This window comes from Nerophis ophidion, linkage group LG06, assembly GCF_033978795.1.
Source record: "Nerophis ophidion isolate RoL-2023_Sa linkage group LG06, RoL_Noph_v1.0, whole genome shotgun sequence".
Classification (NCBI taxonomy): Eukaryota; Metazoa; Chordata; class Actinopteri; order Syngnathiformes; family Syngnathidae; genus Nerophis; species Nerophis ophidion.
In genome coordinates, this window is record NC_084616.1 from 48,585,445 (window position 1) to 48,609,208 (window position 23,764).

General features: G+C 39.7%; 1 protein-coding gene across 1 annotated transcript; it reads right to left on the minus strand.

Annotated features, from left to right (window-relative positions):
* Positions 1 to 5,390: 5,390 nt before the first annotated feature.
* Positions 5,391 to 18,916, minus strand: slc52a3 (solute carrier family 52 member 3). Its single transcript, XM_061904013.1, has 4 exons — positions 18,673 to 18,916; positions 13,333 to 14,381; positions 10,974 to 11,097; positions 5,391 to 8,010 (listed from the first exon to the last, which is right to left on the minus strand). The coding sequence occupies exons 2-4, from the start codon at positions 14,328 to 14,330 to the stop codon at positions 7,798 to 7,800; spliced, it is 1,335 nt and encodes a 444-aa protein (XP_061759997.1). The 5' UTR covers positions 14,331 to 14,381; positions 18,673 to 18,916; the 3' UTR covers positions 5,391 to 7,797.
* Between the last annotated feature and the right edge of the window lie 4,848 nt (positions 18,917 to 23,764).

Consider the following 23,764-nt stretch of genomic DNA (forward strand, 5'->3'; position numbering starts at 1 on the left):
AAAAATGGGAGTGAGAAAGTTCCGTGTGTGCGTCTTCTCCACTGATGCTGAGCCCTTAAGGCTGCACGGGGCCAATTTGTGCTCCAATTTGCCTTCCTTATCTTTTTGTTTTTACTCAGTGTCGAGGTCAGGGAATCTCCCAATTGACCAGCGGCGGAGCATCAGCCATTGGCCCCCGCTGAGTAGCAGTAATTAGAGCCCCCGCCCCCCTCCCTCGCGTACACCCTTCCCAGGGAACCTCTTGCTCCCCTTGCAATGGGCAGGGGGCCGAGAGCAAGAACAGCTGCCGATGGGAAAACATTCTCTTTAATGTCCATGAATAACCAGTGTCCTTCCAATCCAGCCTTTTGGACGTTGAAATTGTTGTAAAATGTGAAAAATCAGCATCACAAAAAAACTCATCTCTCCTGCAGTCTCTGCAGAGGATAATCTTTTACGACTTATTACAAGGATACTATTTACAGAACAACTTAGGTTGTTTCTGTTCCATGTGTATCACCTTGACCTAGGCGACATCAAAAACAACATGTGTACACAATAAGGGAGAATAGGGTTGGTTGTCAGCCTTTTTACTGTGACGGGAATTATGTCATCGCTCTGACAGTTTTGGACTTTGGACTATATTCCCATACTTGAAGTTGTTTCTGTCTCAGCGCTCTTGTTTTCTTGTCTCCACTTCCTGCGTGTGTTCATTTCCTGCCACTTCACCTACTGTATGGCTTGAGCCACCTGTCCCTAGTTGGAAATCAGGATACACTTTTCCATCCATCCATCCATCCATTTTCTACCGCTTATTCCCTTTCGGGGTCGCGGGGGATGCTGGCGCCTATCTCAGCTACAATCGGGCGGAAGGCGGGGTACACCCTGGACAAGTCGCCACCTCATCGCAGGGCCAACACAGATAGACAGACAACATTCACACTCACATTCACACACTAGGGCCAATTTAGTGTTGCCTTTCAACCTATCCCCAGGTGCATGTCTTTGGAAGTGGGAGGAAGCCGAGGGAACCCACGCATTCACGGGGAGAACATGCAAACTCCACACAGAAAGATCCCGAGCCTGGATTTGAACCCAGGACTGCAGGAACTTCGTATTGTGAGGCAGACGCACTAACCCCTCTGCCACCGTGAAGCCCTAGGATACACTTTTCCCTGGTTGCCAATCAGGACACACCTATCCCTAGTTGGCAATCAGGACACACCTGTCCCTATTGGCAATCAGGACAAACCTGTCTGTGGTTGCCAATCAGGTTGCTTCTCATGCCTACCTATTCCTCGGGACAGGGCTGGTCGAGTACTTGGATAAAACACACCTCATACCATCAATGCATAATTTAGTCTTATTAGCTATCCCAGCAAATACCTACTGTAAATAATACTAAATTGTTTAAAACCCCAAGCTGAACTGGTCATAGCTGAAGAACAGGTGGGATTTAGAACAGGGCGGAGCACCACAGAACGGATTTTCAACTTGAGAATCATTTGTGAGCGATAACTGCAACATCAACAACACCTTTACCATGTGTTCGTAGACTTTAAGAAAGCCTTTGACAAGGTATAGCATGCTGCACTGTGGGAAACCATGAGGAAATACAACATCAAAGCTAGCTAGCCTTGTCAGAGTCATTCAATATCTGTACAATAAAGCTACCTGCACAGTTTTCTACAACGGAGCTATCGGAGACTGGTTTAGGACAACAATTGGAGTGCGCCAAGGATGTCTTCTCTCTCCCATTCTCAGCTTTCTGGAGCTTATCATGACGGATGCCCTGGCAGATCATGAAGGAACTGTCAGCATTGGAGGCAGACCAATCAACAACCTCCGTTTTGCAGATGAAATCTATGGGTTAGCTGAAAAACAAAGAGAACTTCCCAGTCTAGTTGTAAGGCTTGATACCATTTCCCGAGCCTATGGAATGGATATCCATGCTGAAAAAACACAAAATGATGACCAACAACAAAGGCATCCGCTCAGACATCAAAGTCAATGGACAGGCACTGGACACGGTGTCGAGCTTCAAGTACCTCAGAGCAATCGTGTCCAATGAATGATCCAAACAGGAAGTCCTTGCCAGAAGTGCTCAAACAAGTGCTGCCCTGGCAAAACTTAAACCCATACGGAAAGACACAAACATCTGTCTGGCATCTAAGGTGGGATTACAGCACTCACTTGTAATGTTGATCTTCCTTTACGCCTGGTAAACTTTGACCCTTACAGCAGAGCTGCAGAAGAGAATTCAGAGCATAAAAATGAGATGCTACAGAAGACTCACAAACGAAGAAGTCCGGCAAACGATCAGTCAAGCCATCGGCCCACATGATGACGTGCACACTATGGTCATGAAGCGAAAACTGAGGTGGTACGGACACCATCAGATCCTCAGGCCTTGCAAAAACCATCCTGCAAGGCCCCGTACATGGTGGCAAGAGACGAGGGATACAAAAGAAAAGATGGGAAGATAACATCAAAGAATGGACTCACTTGAAACTCACAGAGGCAATGAGAGGTGCTGAGGACAGAGAGGGATGGAGAGAGCTGGTCAACAGATCGTCTGTGGTGCCCCAACGACCCTCCGGGTTTATGGGATAGGTACTAGTACAGATAGGTACAAGCTTTTTTTTTTTTGTTCTGATAAATCCACCTCATCATCATTGAAACTTCACTTTCAACCTGTGTGCATGAATATATATTAAAATATAAAAATAAATTATTTATTGCAGAAACAGTGCGTAAACTAGCCCAGTTTACACTGCACACCAAATCTGATTTTTTTAGCCTTCAAGTGACAGATATCAAAACATTTTTGTCAGTCGAAACACTGCAAAGTACTTAAAATCTGATTTTTTTTTTTGCATCAAATGCAGGCTACATCAGGAGGTCGTCCAAATCCGATTGGAATCTGATCTTTTCAAGTGTGACTTCAGTGTAAACAGCAGAGCAACCTGAATGTGACCCCTATTGTTGTGTGTACCGAGGGAAGGAGACGGCACAGACAACAGGGGCGTAGTATTAGCTGTAGAAGTCCAATGTGGGAAAAGCAGGCTCGAATATCCATGAGAAAAGCAGGTAGTCAGGCGATAGCGAGGCATCAGAGGTCAGTGTACAGGTGGGAGGTCAAGATCCAAGAGGCAGTCAGGAAAACAGAGGGAACACAGGAAGACGAGACACACTGCTCATAACGTGGAAACAAAGGTACGCTGCAGGAAGAGGCGACAAGGAGTACACGATACAACTGCGCACGACGGGTGAGAAAATACAGAGAGAAAGACTTGCATAGAGCTTGCTAGGTTCAGCTTACTGTACAGGACAGGTCACTACGTTCTGCCCCGGGATAGCAGGTTGTACTGGCTTATGAAGGCAGGTCTTCTCATTAGCGACAGGTGCTTTAAATTGCAGAAGATTGATTGCAGCCGCCGGCTGAAGCAGGAGATGAGCGCCGTGGGTGTGTTCTGAGGGGCGCTCTGTGGAACACATTGAGGAATGCACAGCGGCATGCACTTACGCCGTGACACGTATGTGATTTTTTTCGTCATCTTTGGCCAAGTTAAGTCATTCAAATGCGCGGGGAAAAATGCAGCCCACAATCATAGGTAGATACTTCATCACAACATCCAATTTCGGTGAGCAAAGTCGACTTTCAACAGCCAAATTTTTGGTACATCCCTTGTCAATAGTGCACCAATATTAGGCTAAATGTTATATACAAATATATATTTTGATTCCGAAGAAATAGCGAATGTTGGACCGGCATTGACGGTGTGGCGTATGTGAGTTGAGAAATACAGCTGATGTCTGTGTCTTCTCTATTTAACAGCCATAAAATGATTAGAACCCTCTTAAATATATTACACGTTATACATCCATTCATACATTGTATTACTTTGACTCTCTTTCACGTAAAAAAAAACAAAAAAAAAACACCCCTTTTGAGATGTGCCGACCGTAGCCATTTATTTTATTTTGTAGTAGTAGCAACTCCCTTGTTCATTTATGGAATCCGGTCAATTTCATTTGTTTTAACTTCATGGAACTGTGCATGCAAGTGAAGTCAAGGCCTTATTGGGAAGTCTGATAAAGACCACATTTTACTTGTAGTGTGTACAGTCAGCTGGAAAAAATCAGATTTAGAAAAAATCTGATTTGGGCCACTTTGGCCTGCAGTGTAAACGTAGTCTGTGTGCCCGTATTTCAAATTACGGGCATTGCATGCGGTCTGGATTGCATACATTTTTTATAATTACACTCAGACGATTAATCGATCAAACTATTGATCTGTGCAACTCTAATGTGAATTGCTCATCATAAAACATATTTCGATCTTAATCCAAAGAGGTTAATTAGGTCTTGAAAAACGTATGCAATTTGTTATTGACCTGTGTGTATACTTCCTTCGTAGATGATGGTTTCAGCTACAACTGTTGCCTTCCTCAGAGGTTGTCCTGTGGTGCCGAAACCGTCAGGCACGGAAGAAAGTAAACACAGGTCTGGCAGAATAACAAAATGCATCTTTCAATCTGTTATCTTTTTTTTTTACATTAAAATGAAGCTTACGGTGTTGAAACGCGAATCCCACTTATTCTAAAACTCTTTGTAACAAAGGAGAAATAAACTATCAAAGACACTCACACATTGTGACAACTAACACTTTCACATCAGGATAGTTGTCAGTTATCACAATGTTACTTCAATGGGAACAAATCTTTCAAGAAGGCAGAACTATAAATGAAAAAGTTTAATAAAAATACATAACTGAAGCGATCTTTACACAACACTAAATAAGCAAGGAACATAAACAATAAACACATCTTTAAGCAATCCAACTGTGTATGTGTTATGTAGGATGTGACAATACATCCCAAAGACAATCTGGCAACCAACCCCAACAGGAATGTTTTGCCAGCATGTACACAGTTAACTGTTTAACAATTAGTTAGCTACAGCTGCTGCTCGATCCTCCCCTCACCTCCCAGGTTAGTGAACATGGGTATGGGTCAAATGCAGAGGACAAAATTCCACACACCTAGTATGTGACACGTGGGGATCGTTCTCCCAGGAATGCAGAACGGACGACTCCGGATGAACGCGTGAAGGTAGGAACATGATTTAATCCATAAATCATACACAATACCAAAAGACAGGAAACAAACAAAAGAAAAGTGTGCCGATCGCACGGGAAGCGAAGACAACAATTTAGCACAGGAATCAGGAATCGAGAACAGGAATAAACCAACGTAACTTGTTGCATACCGCAAACAATGAAGCCAGACCGAGTGTGGCGAGCAACATGAATAAATAGCTCTCTGATTAGTGCTCAATAGCAGGTGAAAGTACCGAACACTAAACAGAGGCAGGTGAAACCAATTAGTACCCATCCATCCATCCATCCATTTTCTACCGCGTATTCCCTTTTGGGGTCACGGGGGGCGCTGGCGCCTATCTCAGCTACAATCGGGCGGAAGGCGGGGTACACCCTGGACAAGTCGCCACCTCATCGCAGGGCCAACACAGATAGACAGACAACATTCACACTCACATTCACACACTAGGGCCAATTTAGTGTTGCCAATCAACCTATCCCCAGGTGCATGTCTTTGGAGGTGGGAGCACACGCATTCACGGGGAGGACATGCAAACTCCACACAGAAAGATCCCAAACCTGGGATTGAACCCAGGATTACTCAGGACCTTTGTATTGTGAGGCAGACGCACTAACCCCTCTGCCACCATGAAGCCGAGCTCTGAACCGAATTCTGTAAAATTTCCACACAACAACTTGAGAGGCAGCGCCCTCTCTTGGCAAAATACGAGTGTTGACAATCATGCCTGTTCTCCAATCCATCCATCCATTTAATACCGCTTATCCCTTTTGGGGTCGCAGGGGTGCTGGAGCCTATCTCAGCTGCACCCTGGACAAGTCGCTACCTCCCTATCTATAAAAATCACTGTGTACTGACCCTTTCACTTTCTGAAATGATCAGTTAGCTTGTTTTGAACGTATTTTTCCCCCCTGTTTGAAAATTCCTAGCCAGTACAAGCAAAATGTCTGAAGATCAGTAAAAAAAAATTCTTTAAATCCTGCCAGGCACTGCTGCACAGACTACATATACATAGTCAAGGGAATAGCTTTTGTATTGTGGTCACTGAGTGCTTGTAAAATTTGAGTTACAGCTTTTGGTGTTGTGCTTCTGCCACCTACTGGTCAAACATAACATTGTCTTGGCTTCATGACTTTGGGAACTATAATGATTATAAACTGAAGAGTTGATTTCTTGCTGTGTCAACCGGTTACACACCATTGCATTTTTTATACTTTAATCAAATAGTATGATATCTAAAAAATGAAATTTATTTACCATTTCTGATAGGATGGAGTTGGACCGTTTAGTATTTTATACTTAAAGTAGTAAAACCTTAAAGCCACATCCTAAGTGCACAGGAAGCCAGTGCAGGTGAGCCAGTATAGGCGTAATATGATCAAATTCACTTGTTGTTGTCAAACGGCAAAGATAACAACAAGAATGTTTCAATTTAGACTTTATTTCATGTTAACATATGAGTATTTAGCAACATATATGGCATTCTCCAGTATAATATCCTAAAAATCATGTACAAAGCACATGCAACAATCCTACCCAACATTCAAAACAGATTTGTAAAATGAGACAGTAAATATATTCTGACAGAACCTGGGATCTTTAATACATCTACATTTAGAACAGTGATAATGGAAGTAAGTATTTCAATCAGAGGTTTTAGTTTATGCAACGGACTTGGCAGTTGAATGAAACAATGTCAATATTTTTCTGTATTAAACAAAAACACAATGATGAAAAGATACGACTGAGTAAAATGATTTCTTCTATATTGGTTTAAATCTTGTAAAATGAAAATATGGCTTTGTAAGGGACAAATATTAAACGTTTTTAACTCATTTGTGATACTTTTCATTCATATTTTTACTTTAATGTTATGTTGATTGATTAATTTTTATTAGATATTTTGTTAGATTTTCATAAAATTAATAAATGGCCCTGCGATGAGTTAGTGACTTGTCCAGGGTGTACCCCGCCTTCCGCTCGAATGCAGCTGAGATAGGTTCCAGCACCCCCCGCGACCCCGAAAAGGGACACGCGGTAGAAATGGATGGATGGATAGAACAAAATACAAAAAAGTGGAACAAGTTGACATATAAGCATTAAAGGGGACCTTTGATGAATTTCCTCCTTTCCTACATGTTGGATAACCATGTTAAACAATATCAAAACGTCAAATCATTAAGTTGATGCATTTGGTCATGAGCTTGCGCAAAGTTTTGGATGCCACTGAATGCTGTTTTTGGAGTGTTTTTTTGTTGTTGTTTGTTTGTTTGTTTTAAATCTGACAAATATGTTCTGCAGTACAAATCCAGGGTTAGACAAACCATGCACAGTCCACACTGAACCAGCACCGTCAACCTGACAACACTGGAGGACAAACCCTCCTGATTGCCAATTAAGGACAGGTGAGCACCCCGATTGGCAATTAGAGACAGATGAAGGTGCCAGTGCTCAGAAGCAGTGGTCAAATTGCTGCAAAACAAACAACACTAAAGCCAAGTGAACACTACAACCAGGGAAAACACAGAAAATAAACGGCAAAACATGGAAACTAAGGAAAAGGTCATATCATGGTTAAACCAATTATGACAGTGAATCTCTTACAAATACTTTTACTTTGTTACTAAGTTACTCTGACAAGGAAAACTGTATTTGAAATCACCCCACGCCTCTCCTCATTAACAAAATACTAATAATTTTAGAGGGGGCATTTAGTGTTGCAGAAGTCCCCAGACTTGAAGAGCTTGAGGATGTTTACCATAGGAAACATGGTAACCGAGCCCACCAGCGATCCCATTTGAGCTGCAGCTCCGCACCAAACCAGGGCGCTGTGGCTGTGGTCACGCAGGATGATGCCCACCATCACCTTAACGTAAGACAGAGTACCAGTGAAGAAAAGCCACGAGAGCACCTAATGAGGGAAAAAAAGGACAATTTTGGACACATGCTTTACTTAAATCAGTTCATCTAATTATGAGGTTATGTCACACATATATATATATATATATATGTATACACATACATGTATGTATATATGTATGTATATATATACATATATACAAACCCCGTTTCCATATGAGTTGGGAAATTGTGTTAGATGTAATTATAAACGGAATACAATGATTTGCAAATAATTTTCAACCCATATTCAGTTGAAAATGCTACAAAGACAACATATTTGATGTTCAAACTGGTAAACATTTTTTTTTTTTTGCAAATAATCATTAACTTTAGAATTTGATGCCAGCAACACGTGGCAATAAATACTGATAAAGTTGAGAAATTCTCATTAAACACTAATTTGGAACATCCCACAGGTGTGCAGGATAATTGGGAACAGGTGGTTGCCATGATTGGGCATAAAAGCAGCTTCCATGAAATGCTAAGTAATTCACAAACAAAGATCGGGCGAGGGTCACCAATTTGTAAGCAAATTGTCGAACAGTTTTAGAACAACATTTCCCAACAAGCTATTGCAAGAATTTAGAGATTTTACCATCCACGCTCCGTAAAATCATCAAAAAGTTCAGGGAATCTGGAGAAATTACTGCAAGTAAACGATGATATTACGGACCGTTGATCCCTCAGGCGGTACTACATCAAAAACAGACATCAGTGTTTGAAGGATATCACCACATGGGCGCAGGAACACTTCATAAAACCACTGTCAGTAACCACAGTTGGTTGCTACATCTGTAAGTGCAAGTTAAAACTCTACTATGCAAAGCAAAAGCCATTTATCAACAACACCAAGGAACGCCCCTGGCTTCGCTGGGCCCGAGCTCATCTGAGATGGACTGATGCAAAATGGAAAAGTGTTCTGTGGTCTGACAAGTCCACATTTCAAATTATATTTGGAAACTGTGGACGTGGTGTCCTCCGGAACAAAGAGGAAAAAAAACATCCGATTGTTATATGCGCAAAGTTCAAAAGCCAGCATCTGTGATGGTATGGGGGTTCATTAGTGCCCAATGCATGGGTTAACTTAAACATCTGTGAAGGCATTATTAATGCTGAATGGTCCATACAGGTTTTGGAGCAACATACTGTATGTTGTCATCCAAGTAACGTTATCATGGACGCCCCTGCTTATTTCAGAAAGAAAATGCCGAGCCACGTGTTACAACAGCGTGGCTTTGTAGTAAAAGTGCGCGGGTACTTTCCTGGCCCGCCTGCAGTCCAGACCGCTCTCCCATTGAAAATGTGTGGCGCATTATGAAGCGTAAAATACGACAGCAGAGACCCCGGACTGTTGAACGTGTCAGGCTTGCCACTGACAGTTTGTTTGTGTTTTAGTTTTTCCTCTGTGTGTGTTTAGTATTTCCTGTTTTTAGTTCCTGTCAGCGCTCTTATTTTGTCTGTTTCCTGTTTTTTTCCCCGTGTGCTGTTTTCCTCTCAGCTGTGGCTGATTGGCTCCTGGCCACACCTGGTGTCAATCAGCCCAGTTCTATTTGAGTCTGTGTTTGTCCTCCAGTCAGTTGCTGGATTATTGTCATGTCATGTCGCTCTTGTCGTTGCTACCTGTCGTGCCGTGTCGTATCATGTCTTGTCAATGCAGCGTTGTGGTAGGCTATATTTGATTGCGGTTTTTAGCTTACTGCCTTTTGTTCCCTGTTTTCAAGTTTGTTTTCATATTACATTTACGACTTCTCGCTACGCCTTTTTGTTTTTTGCTAGCTTCCATGCTAAGCTCTGTTTATTTTGTAGTTTCCATGCTAGCTCTCATTGTTTATCCGCCTTGTGCGCGCTTTTTGTTGTACCACTTTGGTTTGTTCTTGTTTTAGTATTGTTATTAAATCATGTGTTCTCACTCCATGCCTGCCTCCATCTCTGCATCTTGGGGTTCGTCACAAACTAACTCTGACAGAACGACTAAAGCTGTACATAAAATAAGAATGGGAAAGATTTCCACTTTCAAAGCTTCAACAATTAGTTTCCTCAGTTCCCAAACGTTTATTGAGTGTTGTTAAAAGAAAAGGTGATGTAACACAGTGGTGAAAATGCCCTTTCCCAACTACTTTGCCATGTGTTACAGCCATGAAATTCTAAGTTAATTATTATTTGCAAAAAAAAATTAATTTTATAAGATTGAACATCAAATATCTTGTCTTTGTAGTGCATTCAACTGAATATGGGTTGAAAAGGATTTGCAAATCATTGTATTCCGTTTATATTTACCTCTAACACAATTTCCCAACTCATATGGAAACGGGGTTTGTACATACTTAAATATATATACATACATGCATGTATGTATGTATATGTATATATATATATATATATATATATATATATATATGTGTGTGTGTGTGTGTGTGTGTGTGTGTGTGTGTGTGTGTGTGTGTATATATATAATTTATGTATGTGTATAGGAACATAAACAATCAACACATCACAGTAACACATTACCTTTTGGTGTAAGTAACTGAGTTAGTGACTGAGTTACTTTTGAAAAAAAGTAACTAGTAACTTTGACTAGTTACTGGTTTATAGTAACTAACCCAACACTGTTCATCACTCACAGAACATGGGTAATTACTACTTGATTACTGACAAGCTGATGTGGCAAAATTGAGTTTAAACAATCATGACACAACTCTGAACAGTAACTTTTGCTAGTGGTGACATTACATGATTGGTGTCCTGGCTGGTGTACAAACATAAAAATATCTGGGGTCACCGTGGCAAGAGGGAATTTTCATTATTTCGAGCCAATGCACAGTGTTGCCTTTTTACAAATGGCCTAAAACAACAACAGTCATCACTTATCATAACTACTATGAGTTGACACTATCTTGTTGAGAAGTTGAACTTTGATATTTCCTCACTAAGCCACCAGGAAACAGTCACACAATATATTTGTGTGTTGCTCACAATAAGTACTTGTCCAGCCTCAGACCCCTGAAGTAGAGGACATGGGCTCATAGCAGCCATGGCCATGTTATAGCTACCAAAGCCTGTTCCAATCACCATCAGCACACCCAGTAACGTAAGAGACCTGAAAACAGATGGAAGCTGAAAATTAGGCTCATATTTTAAGTGGCATTTTTAGAATGAACAGTAATAAAGTTGTAAAATAACACAATTCAAGAATATGTCATCAAATTTACAGTTGTTAAGATATCTTATATTTGGATACTTGAAACTGAAACATGGACGTAGGGAGAAGTACAGAGCAGTTGCGTCTCCCAGTCAGCAACCTCTCCACCCTCCCCTTTCTCACACACAACACAAGAGTTGACAACTGCAGTATGAGAGGTTTGCTGGAAACGTTTGATGACCTCATCAGACCGCTGCGAGAGCAGCATAACAACAAGAGTGTGTTGTTGCCGGTGCTGTAGCCGTGGTTAACAAGCAAGCTCGCTCGGTGACGGACTAACGACGCCATGTCTATGGTTTAGGATTATTTTAAAGTGTGTCTGATGAATAAAAAACGGACAATTTGCAATGACTATAAAAAGTTGGTAATGAGAGGAGGAACCAAGACGTCTTCTTTTAATACGAGCAATTAGATCTCCCACCTCTTCAAGAATCATAAGGGGATACACGATGAATACAAGTGAAAGATGGATGTGAGCCCAGTTTATAATTCCCTGTTATACAGTAAACCAGGCAGTCTTGCACTAAATGAGGACTGTGTTATTGTTTACTTCATGACTCTAGTATGCTCTGGACTGAAGCTGTGTGCCTTCATTGTTTTTGTAGCTGTTGTTTTGAGGCATGTTTAAAAAAATCATAATAATGCACTTTGTGAAAGTCAAAGTATAGTACTTCCCATAGTTGTAGTGCAGGGGTGTCCAAACTTTTTCCACAGAGGGGCGCAAACGTAAAAATGTAAGCATGGGCGGCCATTTTGATATTTTTTGTCTTCAAACCATAACAAAATATATGGATTTTTTTTTTTTAATCCTTAGGGCTCCTGGGGAGCATAGAGGGTCTCAGTCACTAAAATGTTAAAAATAAGTCAAATTATTTTTATTTTTTATTTAATGCTTATAGTAAATCTCTATATCAACTTGAGGTTGATATAAAGTAAAACAAATAAGGTTTTATGCCTTTTCTGTCAAGACAACTTTGTTTTTTATAGTAAAACTGAAATATGCAGCATTTAGATAGACAGATAGATGGATAGATAGATAGATAGATAGATAGATAGATAGATAGATAGATAGATAGATAGATAGATAGATAGATAGATAGATAGATAGATAGATAGATAGATAGATAGATAGATAGATGGATGGATAGATAGATAGATAGATAGTACCTTATTGATTCCATCAGGAGAGTTTCTTTATTTAGCAATTAAACCCCTCAAAGTGCAATAATGCATGACACCATTTATTTTTATTATTTATATAATTATTTAACATTTTTGAGTAATCACAGTGAAAAGTTAAATAAAATCCTACTAAATATATTGGAGATCCGAAAGGTTCCCCACTCATAATGTGATACATTTTTATTAGCTTGTTTTTTACTTTTAAGACTTAAATTTCAAGGTCAACTTCGGATATATCTGTCGATTTTAAGTTTGAACTATTATTTTGTTTTTTTATGCTCTTTTGTCAAAACGTTGTCATTTTTATATGGCTACCAAACAACATATGCAATATTTTTTCCATATAAAACATTTTAAAGTGATATTTTTTAAGTAATAATTCATCATAACATAGATTTTTTTTTGTCCTTTTTTTTGGAGCAATGGAAAAAAAAGAACATAAAGACAAAAGGAAAAAAAAAACTGCCTGCATGGCAGCTTTATGTCAACATTGCCACTTTTTCTCATACACCCTGGACAAGTCGCCATCTCATCGCAGGGCCAACACAGATAGACAGACAACATTCACACTCACATTCACACACTAGGGCCAATTTAGTGTTGCCAATCAACTTATCCCCAGGTGCATGTCTTTGGAAGTGGGAGGAAGCCGGAGTACCCGGAGGGAACCCACGCATTCACAGGGAGAACATGCAAACTCCTCAAAGAAAGATCCCGAGCCCGGGATTGAACCCAGGACTCCTCAGGACCTTCGTATTGTGAGGCAGACGCACTAACCCCTCTGTCACCGTGCTGCGGGCATCACAACAAAATTAGGCATAATATGTTAATTCCACAAATGTATATATCAATATCGGTTGATATTGGAATCGGAAATTAGGAGTTGGACAGTATCGGATTATCGGCAAAATAGCCATTATCGGACATCTCTAGTTTTGGGTTTGGTAGTACCTGTTCTGGAAGAACATGGCAATGGTGCAAGCCACAGGGTTAGCCACTGAAGCCAGAGCAGCAGAAAGGTGATAGGCCAGGTTACCGTATGGCATGCAGGAGTACGTCTGTACGGAGGGTAGCACGCCGTTGGTAGCACCATTAACCCACACCACCAGGAAGTACATGAAGGCCAGCTGGTACACAGAGTGATTCAGGCCTGCCAGAGGAGGAACTATCTGGCTCTCTTCCTTGTTCTGGCATCTTAGGTCATCTGCATCAGTGTCCACAGCAGGATTGTCCAGGCCTGAGCAGACTGGCACCACTGAGTCTGCCACCAGGTGTTCGCTCAATGGCAAACGAAGCCTGTTAACCGCCACAAACGCAGACAGACTTAAGCACATCATGGCTGTCAGGAAGGAAAAAAACACCTCTATGGAAAAGTTGGGTGGGAGATACTGGGTTTGGAGGAACCACCCGTTTCCACCTGTGTTGTTTCCTGCAGTCTGAGACGAGTTAACACACTTGGCCATACCCACGCCTTGGGCGAGGGCAGCAACGCCAGGGAGGAAGCCGCTTAGCCCCTCTCCGATGAAGTATGTGGTGATGTACTTTGCCGGGAGCCGAGACATGAAAGGCAGAAAAGTGACGGAGGAAGTGCAGTCCACCAGCGAGAGGAAGAAGGTGATGATGAAGAAGGCCGTGCTGTGTGAGGCGCCAGCCACAATGGTGGTTTCATCCCAGAAGAAGGCCAGTAAAACGCAGGACAAGACGCCGACGGAGAGGATGGCGTAGATGACGGCCCGCTCGCTCATGCGGCCCGGGCTCAGTTTGTGCATGAGCGTGATGAGCAAGGGTCCCACGTTGGCCAGCTGGATGATGACGGTCAGGTAGGAGGGCAGGTCCCAGCCTTCAGGGAGAGTGTTGACGATGAGTGGAAGCTCCACCCACAGGCCGTTCACTGCCACCCAGGAGCCCAGACCAAAGGCACAGGCGAGCATGTGGACCAGCAGCGACATCCTGCAGCAGCTGGACGAGCAGGATAATACAGTCTGCTGCCAAAATGACACCTGCAGGATGAAAGGGGAAGCAATTTGGTCGAAATGTTTATTTATTTATTTTTTAAAACAGAATGATTAAAATAAATGAATGCCCTTTCCCTTGTCCAGGGTGTACCCTGTTTCATCTGACCACAAAACTTTTATCCATAAGATCTCATCTTAGTCCATGTCAGTGGTTCTCAAATGGGGGTACGCGTACCCCTGGGGGTACTTGAAGGTATGCCAAAGGGTACGTGAGATTTTTTGAAAATATTCTAAAAATAGCAACAATTCAAAAATCCTTTATAAAAATATTTATTGAATAATACTTCAACAAAATATGAATGTAAGTTCATAAACTGTGAAAAGAAATGCAACAATGCAATATTTAGTGTTGACAGCTAGATTTTTTGTGGAAATGTTCCATAAATATTGATGTTAAAGATTTATATTTTAGTGAAGAAATGTTTAGAATTAAGTTAATGAATCGAGACGGATCTCTATTACAATCCCCAAAGAGGGCACTTTAAGTTGATGATTACTTCTATGTGTAGAAATCTTTATTTATAATTGAATCACTTGTTTATTTTTCAACAAGTTTTTGGGTATTTTTATATTTATTTTTCCAAATAGTTCAAGAACGACCACTACAAATGAGCAATATTTTGCACTGTTAAACAATTTAATAAATCAGAAACTGATGACATAGTGCTGTATTTTACTTCATCTCTTTTTTTCAACCAAAAATGCTTTGCTCTGATTAGGGGGTACTTGAATTAAATACATGTTCAAAGGGGGTACATCACTGAAAAAAGGTTGAGAACCACTGTTCTAGACATTAACTTTTTCGGCTTTGCAATTGTGACAGTGTTTGGAACAGGTACCGCCACCCCTAATGGAGGAGAATGTGATCTATAGAAAGCACATATGTACAGAGCCTTTTCTGCAGTGCAGTAAATTGATTTTAGCCAGCGTGGCGCGGTGGAAGAGTGGCCGTGCGCAACCCGAGCGTCCCTGGTTCAATTCCCACCTAGTACCAACCTCGTCACGTCCGTTTGGCCACAATACCTAGCAATATGTTTGGAGGAGAAAAGGTGAGGCCTTTCATCCCAGGAACACCACCTTCCGTCAAGCATGGTGGTGGTAGTATTATGCTCTGGGCCTTTTTTGCTGGCAATGCAACTGGTGCTTTACCGAGAGTTAATGGGACAGTGAAAAAGGAGGATTACCTCCAAATTCTTCAGGACAACCTAAGATCATCAGCCCGGAGGTTGGGTCTTGGGCGCAGTTGGGTGTTCCAACAAGACAATGACCCCAAACACACGTCATAAGTGGTAAAGAAATGGCTAAATCAGACTAGAATTAAGGTTTTAGAATGGCCTTCCCAAAGTCCTGACTTAAACGTATGAACAATGCTGTCCGTGTAAGAAAAGCAATAAATTTAGAAGAACTGCCATAAGATAAGATCATGTTAAGAATGATGAATACAAGTTAATATAGTAGAGATGTCAATAATTAAAAATGTTAATAACACAATTGGTATTGTATTACGCCCTACGATGAAGTGGCGACTTGTCCAGGGTGTACCCCGCCTTGCGCCCGATTGTAGCTGAGATAGGCAGCAGCGCCCCCCCTTCCCCCAAAGGGAATAAGAGGTAGAAATGGATGGATGGATGGATGGATGGTATTGTATTAGAATTGTATTGTCATTATTATTACTAATGATGGCTTAAATGCTTCACCTCCTATAACAGGGGTAGGGAACCTATGGCTCTTGAGCCAGATGTGGCTCTTTTGATGACCGCATCTGGCTCTCAGATAAATCTTAGCTGACGTTGCTTAACACGATAAGTAATTAGTAATTCCACTGGTAATCACTGTGGTAAAAATAACGTTCAAGATATAAAACATTCTCATGCATTTTAATCCATCTATTCATTTCTATCGCATCTGTTCAAGAAGTCGCATTAATGGTCAAAATTATTTTATTTATTATTGGTTACCTTCAGAATAAAAATATTATTAAAAAGAATAAGAGATGCACGCATTTAGTTGTAGTAATCAGGGAAAGTCCAAATAAAAGAGGAGGGTACAGGTCTGCGAGTTTCTCCTCATTGAGCTAAATTGAATCCAGTCTCTTTTTAATTCCTTTCTTCTTGTCTGTTTAATAAATGTCCTCAGTGTTTGAACCTGACAGTTGTATTCAGTGTTAAAAATATCATACGGCTCTCACGGAAATACATTTTAATATATTTGGCTTTCATGGCTCTCTCAGCCAAAAAAGTTACAGACCCCTGTCCTGTAACTATATTACCATTAGTATGTCCTACTTCAAATACTTATGATAATAAGTATTTTTAATGCAGCAAGTACCCTTAGGGTACCATTAAAATGGTACAAATGTGTACTGTAGATCATCCTCTTGAAGACCAACAGTATCCTTTCAGGAGAAAATTCTTAAAAAAGGTAAATTTAGGTACAGAAATGTTTTAGCCTCATACCTCCATTTTGGCCGGTGGAATTGTTCACTTGGCTGTGTACTGAACACAAAATGTACAAATAAAGAACAAAACACATTGACTGCGGAATCAGGTGAAGAACACTCAACGACTAAGGAGAGTTGTATGCACATGACATCATATTGCAGAACTTGCTTATTATTTGCAGCGTTCCATTACACGCACAAGTAAAATGTCACTTGAACCACACGCACATGCATACGCACACATACACACACACACACACACACACAAAATTCATGCTTGTACATTCCACATCTTTCAAACACGGCATAAACTTTGCACTAAGCAAATTATTTTCTACTTATCCAGATTTCAAATTTTTATTCCCAGAAATTTCCCCAGTTTTAAAAGCTACTTAATTTTAGTCATCGGCTTTACATCATTATCTTAAGTTTAGCATGAATGCATATATTTTTTTGATTCTAATTTAAAAAGGTTAAAATTGCGAAAATAACTATTCAAAAAATATATTTTGTAGTAAAAAAAACAAAACAAAAAAAACAATACAATTTATTTTTGCTTGTAATGAGCAAAAGAATCTGCCAATGGAACAATTCAAATTTGTCTTAAAACAAGACATATTTAAGCTTTAAATACCTAAAAGTGATCTTGAAATTAGCAATTAAAACATATTATTAGCTATACTAGCGTTGTCAAGTTTGTAGTAATATTTTTTTCCCCCCTCAGAATATATATTGCCTAATAACATGTTCTTCTGAAAATTACAATTTTGGGGATTGTGACTTGTTTGAAGTTTGTTGAGATATTTTGACTAGAAATTAGAAAAATTGAAATGTCTAGTTTAAAGATTCTGCAACATCCTGAGAGTGCTTGATTTAAGAAAAGGAAGTGAAATAATGCTTGTTTTCAGAATAAAATACTTATTTGTAACGCAAAAGTCCTGCTAATTTCTCGATATGAAATTATGAATTTAGGATGTCTTATCAAGTCAAATTAACTCGCTGCATGGACAAATCATTTCACAGATTTTTAGTATTTAGTTTTCCTAAATTCGAGTCTTATCATCTTATATTTTGTCTGCTCTTTTTGCAGTGCACTGGCACCATGTTCCGACACACTCTTAATCCGGTCCTGATATTATTACTATGCTGACACTTTAGTATGACGACCATATTCTAAGTAACAAAGACATAATTTAGAGTTACTTGGACACTAATGGAACATAAAAGGGTTAGGGTTAAGGTTACTAATAAGCAATACTTCTGAGGATATTGAGGGAAGACTCTTAGTTAATGGCTTACTGGTTGTATAATAAGGCCATGCAGAATAAGACATTAATAAGTACTTAATAATGACTAATTAAGAGCCAATATGTAATTAATTTGCATGTTAATAAGCAACTAATTAATGGTAAATATGTGTTCCCCATACTAAAGAGTTACCATTAATAGTTTTGTATACTATTACAACTCAGCTGCACCCTTCAGACAAAAGTAAGGGGAAACCAATGAGAACCTTAACGAAAGCTATAAATCGCTATAACTTGCCAAAACAAATATACTCCCTGACTGCAGTGCAATTTAAAAACTTAAAATGGGAGATAATATTCGATGAATATGGTGGGGGGGGGGGAAGTGTTGTTCAGGTTACAGACAACTGGTTTTACTTCCTCTATGACTTCCGTTGGTGTCAAGGACCATGTGAACCGCATCACTGCTCACACATGATGAGGGACGAAAATCTCACATGCAACTCCACGTTAGTAACAATAACATGATCCTGACACACACAGTATCAAGCCCCCCTACTTGTTTAAAAAAGATAAAAGCTGTACTTACGTGTTTCTGTCCCTGCAGGCCTTAAGACCAGTGGCTGTCATCCCACAAAGAAGTGCACAACAAAACAAGAGATAACAGTGTGTGGGGTCACATGGTTCCTGTTTGGGTCAGAGTCCACCCCAGCAGTAAATACCGCATAATAGAGGACACTGCTTTCCTAATTAGGTCAAGTCAGTCATTACGCATGTTTTGGGACGATGAAAAGCAAGTACCATTTCGCACTTGATCTTACACTGGGCAAAGGTTTCACACTACAGGCCATGAGTGAGGCAGCTTGTGACTTTACAGGAAGTAGGAACTTCTTCTTCGCTGTCTCTCATGACAAGTGCAATCTTAAGAGGGGGGTTATTGATGGTTGCACACGTCATAAGGACATAAGTATTATTATAGGAGGCATATTATCAAGAGAATTGATAACAGATTCACTAATCTAAAGAGGGGAAAACAAGTGCTTCATATAGACAGAATCCACTGATCTAATAATACAAACAAAAAAGCATGAAAATAAAATACATGTTTAAAACTGTAAAACAAAAAAACAGGTGTAATCCAAGGTGAACATACATTGACATAGACATATGTCGATTCCAGCGTTTTTTAACCTTTTCGACCATGGAGCCCAACTTTTCCAGGACAGAGGGGTCTGGGGCCCTTTCAAATATTAACACCAAATTAGTTATCTGACTCTTCATTTTAGTCATATTCAATAAATATATCTAACCTACTTACAGTTGACAATCTTGTCAAATGATACAGAATAGATTACAACACGTTATTGCCATCCTACATAAGAGCATGACAAAAATACAGACGGCTACTCTGGTAGGTGCAGTTGAAAAAAAAGGTATATTATTGTTTACATTGTATGTGTTACACAAAAATATTATTTACTAAACACATAATCCTTAGGCTCAGCTCAGGCTGAATATAAAATATGTATGATCCAAATATACTGCATAAGAAATAACAAAGAAATAACAGACAAAATAATTTCCATACAATTATGTTGCGCTAAAATAAATAAAACTGCAACAAAAAGGAATGTTTCTTCACTAGACTGTCAGTAAAATTGAAGTGAAAATACGGCTTCACCACTTTGGTTATAATTTTTGCACTGAAGAAACATGTGTATGACTTCAACTCCAGACTTCTGTTTGTTTGAGAGTGGTATTATTGCCACAAGTGGTGTAAATTTGTATTACAAAGGAGTACGTGTGCAGCCCATACGTAATTTTTTTGGTGCCCTTATGAGGGGGTGCTAACAGCCCAACAATGGGCCCTATGGTTAAGAAACACCTGCGATGAGATGGCGACTTGTCCAGGGTGTACGCCGCCTTACGCCCGAATGCAGCGGAGATAGGCTCCAGCGACCCCGAACGGGACAAGCGGTAGGAAATGGATGGATGGGTTAAGAAACACTGTTCTATGTGTGTGCGTAACATCTAAGCCTGACCATGTGTTTGTCTTGAGCGACGGAGCCTGGCTTCTGATGAAAGTTTCCTCCAAACACTTCACCTGCTTTCAGCTAAGTGTAGCAAAGGTCAATTGCAAGAGCCACAGTTCACCAGCAGAGGGCAGCCACTGTGTGTTATATTGGTAAAGGTGCACAACTCATATGTGTGTCCAAACAAGTCATGGTGTGGATGTCCAAACTTTCTTTTAGACTTTGTAGTTTGTTTCCTGATATAGTGGTACGTATACAAAACATAGTTGTCAGGTTCAAACACTATTGACATCTATTAAACAGGACAAAAAGGCAAATAATCAAACAGAGACAGAGTTACATTTGGATTCAGATTTGAGGAGAGACATGGCCTCTGTACACCTTTCACAGTTCCTGCACCAAGTTCTGGCGAAAAGGTTTTCGTCTCCTCTTTTATTTAGATATTCAATGTTTACGCAACAACACATGTCAAAACAGGAATGGGGAGCATACACACAGTCACTGTTGTCGGTCACATTGAAGACAAAAGAAGACGATGCCTCGGGTCCGGGCTCGTCCTGGTTTCAGTAAAATAGGAATGGGGAGTATATAAACAGTCATTGTTTTTGGTCACATTGAAGACAAAAGAAAGATGATGCTTCGGGCTTGGGCTCGTCCTGGTTTCATCTTCGGCGGGTCTTTGAGGACAAAAGAAAACCCCTCTCGTCGCATTCCAACGTACACAGCGGAATGCCCCAAGACTTTGCTTGGTTGAAGAAGGACAGCTCTCAACTACTCAATTAAATAAAAGAGATCTGAAAGTTTTTTGATAATTCACACACAATTTACACAATTTTTCTAACATTTCCCTCCTGTTTATCAAATAACTTCCCCAGATTCTGCTCATCCCCAATAACTTCTTCTTGCGATTTTCAGCTAATGGTTCATTTCCCTAGGGCCAAGTTATCTTTACACTCAGAGTTCAACATCAATTTTTCTCTCATCGTTAGTTGGGCCTGGAAACAGATCAGGAACACCATATAGGTAGGTATCCCCATCATCAGATTCATCTTCCTTATCGTCCACCAGGAGGTGCATCTGAACAGCTTTATCATCTGCTGGGCTAATCGCTGTGGTAATCAAGACGGTTAAGCAGAGAACGCAGACAGGGAATACAACAACATCCACACAACGTCAGTATAGCTACAAACACGGCCATAGATACTAGAATTGATGATACCAAGGACTTGTATTTGCCGAACACGTCCATCTACCCATCCCACATAGACGTATCTATGTCTGAGTGCTCTTTCATTTTACCGTTCAGGGTGCGAAGGCCTTCCAGTGCTTTGGTCAGGCTACCTTCCGCATCAGTGTTGTTTGGTATGAACGTGCAACACTGTTCACCAAATATTGCGCACACACCCCGTCTTTCCGCTAACAACATGTCCAGCGCCATACGGTTTTGAAAGGCCATAAGGGAGGTGGCGGCGAGTTCATCAGCGACGGCTTCAAGTCCGGCCTGTGTCCAATTTCCTAATCTCTGTACGTTGTAGTGGACATAGTTTATTCTGTCAACATTCTTGTTAATCGTACACCACCAGTAGACGGATGATTCGAATCCAGCTACAACTTAATTTATCAATTTATAATTGTCAGATACACTTCTTTGGACACCCATTGCATCGATCAAGTTAGATCTACAACACTTTGCCAGTTTACATCATGTCTAGTTATTTTCCAATGTTCAGATATCAAAACTATTCAGGCGTGTTAACAATCCTTGTCCAAATATTCATACATTTACTATGTGTGAGCACTTATCTTATGATATGTTTCCTAACTGTTGTACATGTCAATGCAGGTATAATTAGCTTCTTTTTTTTTTTTTTACATATTTATCAAATACTGGTTTCTGTTTTGTGTCTTTAGCTACAAGGTCAATTTTGTTTTGCTCATTACTTCAATTAAACCTCATCTTGAGTAATTGTCTGGGCTTATACATACAACACAATCAATTTTTGTAGCCTTTCCCACTTGCTCCGTCATGAGGAACAAATTCATTGCCAAAACAGGAACCAATTATTATCAAACTTTGACACACCATCATATGGTATGCTTACAACTCTGACAGTGGAATTTGTAGTGTGCTAGTTAACATGTCCCTTTGATAACACAACTACAATCCCAAATACTTTTTCCCCCATTATATGACCTTTTTACAATGTGCTAAGCGTGCTCAGCTTGGTCTTTCCACTATCTTTCAAATGGTGTCTTAGTTGTTTACAAACTCTCTCCCCTCTTGGAGAATGCCAATGTTTCCTTTTCATTGATTTTTCTAAATTTTGTAAGCTGATAAGGTCTTCCAAATATTATTTGAAATGGTGTTAGTCCTGTTGTACTTGAAATGTTCATTTACTGTACATTTTTACTAACTCTTTGCATAATGTTTTTGTTTCTATTAGCGCATCTGCTTTTCCTTTAGGAAATATTTCTACCCACTTTGAAAATGCATCTACTATGACCAGACAATAATCTTTTCCTCCATTCTTATTTAGTTCAATAAAATCCATGCATAAATGTTGTATACAATTTTTTAATTTTTTTTATATGAATTAAACTATAGAAAGTATAGTACTTCTATATGAGGCTAGTCATATCCCTCCTGTTGAGCCATGAGTTCAACCATGGCTCACAATTGCTACCCACTTATACAGATTTTTCTTTGTAAGTACGGTTTATTGTACATAGATGTCTCCTTTGTGCAATGTGACTATGTTTTTTTTATTCATTTATCCTTTTCTTTTGGAGTACTTTGTTGTTGCATGTATTTTAGTATATCATTATTTAAGGGAATAAGCGGTAGAAAATGGATGGATGGATGGATGTCACTAATTTGTAATTTGAAATTTGTATTTCTTTTTCTGTTCCTTGTTTTGCTGCTCTGTCAGCAAACACACCTCCCAGTGACACTGCGTCCTTTGGTCTGTGCTGCACATTTGCATATTGCTATTTTAGCTAGTAGCTGTACTGCTTTTACAATTTTTTTTCTAATAGTTATCCATGTTTTCCCGTTGACGTTATCATTCTTATATTCTTCCAGTGTTATGCAAATGTGTGCACTGTTGAAAATGTGTATTGGCAATCTGTGTATATTGTGACCTTTAGATCTTTCATTACTTTACATGCTTCTATTAGTGTTACTAATTCTGCATCTTGCATTGAGTAATTTGATGGTCATTTGATAGCTTTCACAATTTTCGTTGCTGTAACAACCACACATCCTATTGTATTTTTATTTCACAGAATGCTGCTTCAGCTTCTGAATTCCACTCTACAGAAAATGTTTACGTTAATTTACTTCACAGAGGTACTTTTTTTGCATAATTTGGTATCCAACTTCTACAGTAATGAATTAATCCTAAATATTACTTCATTTGCTTCTTTGTTTGTGGTTTTTGTACTTTCCACAATAGTGCGTCCATCTTTGTTTAGACAATGTCCTACATACTTTACTTGTTTTGCATGATTTGACTTTTATTTTGCTTACTTTGAATCCTTCACTATGTCGATGATTTAATAACGCTAAAGTTATTTTTCTCTTAATTCAAATTTTATACATATTACTTAATGTAATTTTTTTTTTAAGTAACATTTTAAACTCACTTA

What these genes read in the sequence shown, in the direction of transcription:
- slc52a3 (XM_061904013.1), bottom strand. Translation starts at nt 14,330, where the DNA reads ATGTCGCTGCTGGTCCACATGCTCGCCTGTGCCTTTGGTCTGGGCTCC. An exon ending in GCCATGTTCTTCCAGAACAG is followed by an intron (nt 11,098 to 13,332) that starts GTACTACCAAAC and finishes ATCTGTTTTCAG; the next exon opens with GTCTCTTACGTTACTGGGTG. An exon ending in AGGCTGGACAAGTACTTATT is followed by an intron (nt 8,011 to 10,973) that starts GTGAGCAACACA and finishes TTCCCTCATTAG; the next exon opens with GTGCTCTCGTGGCTTTTCTT.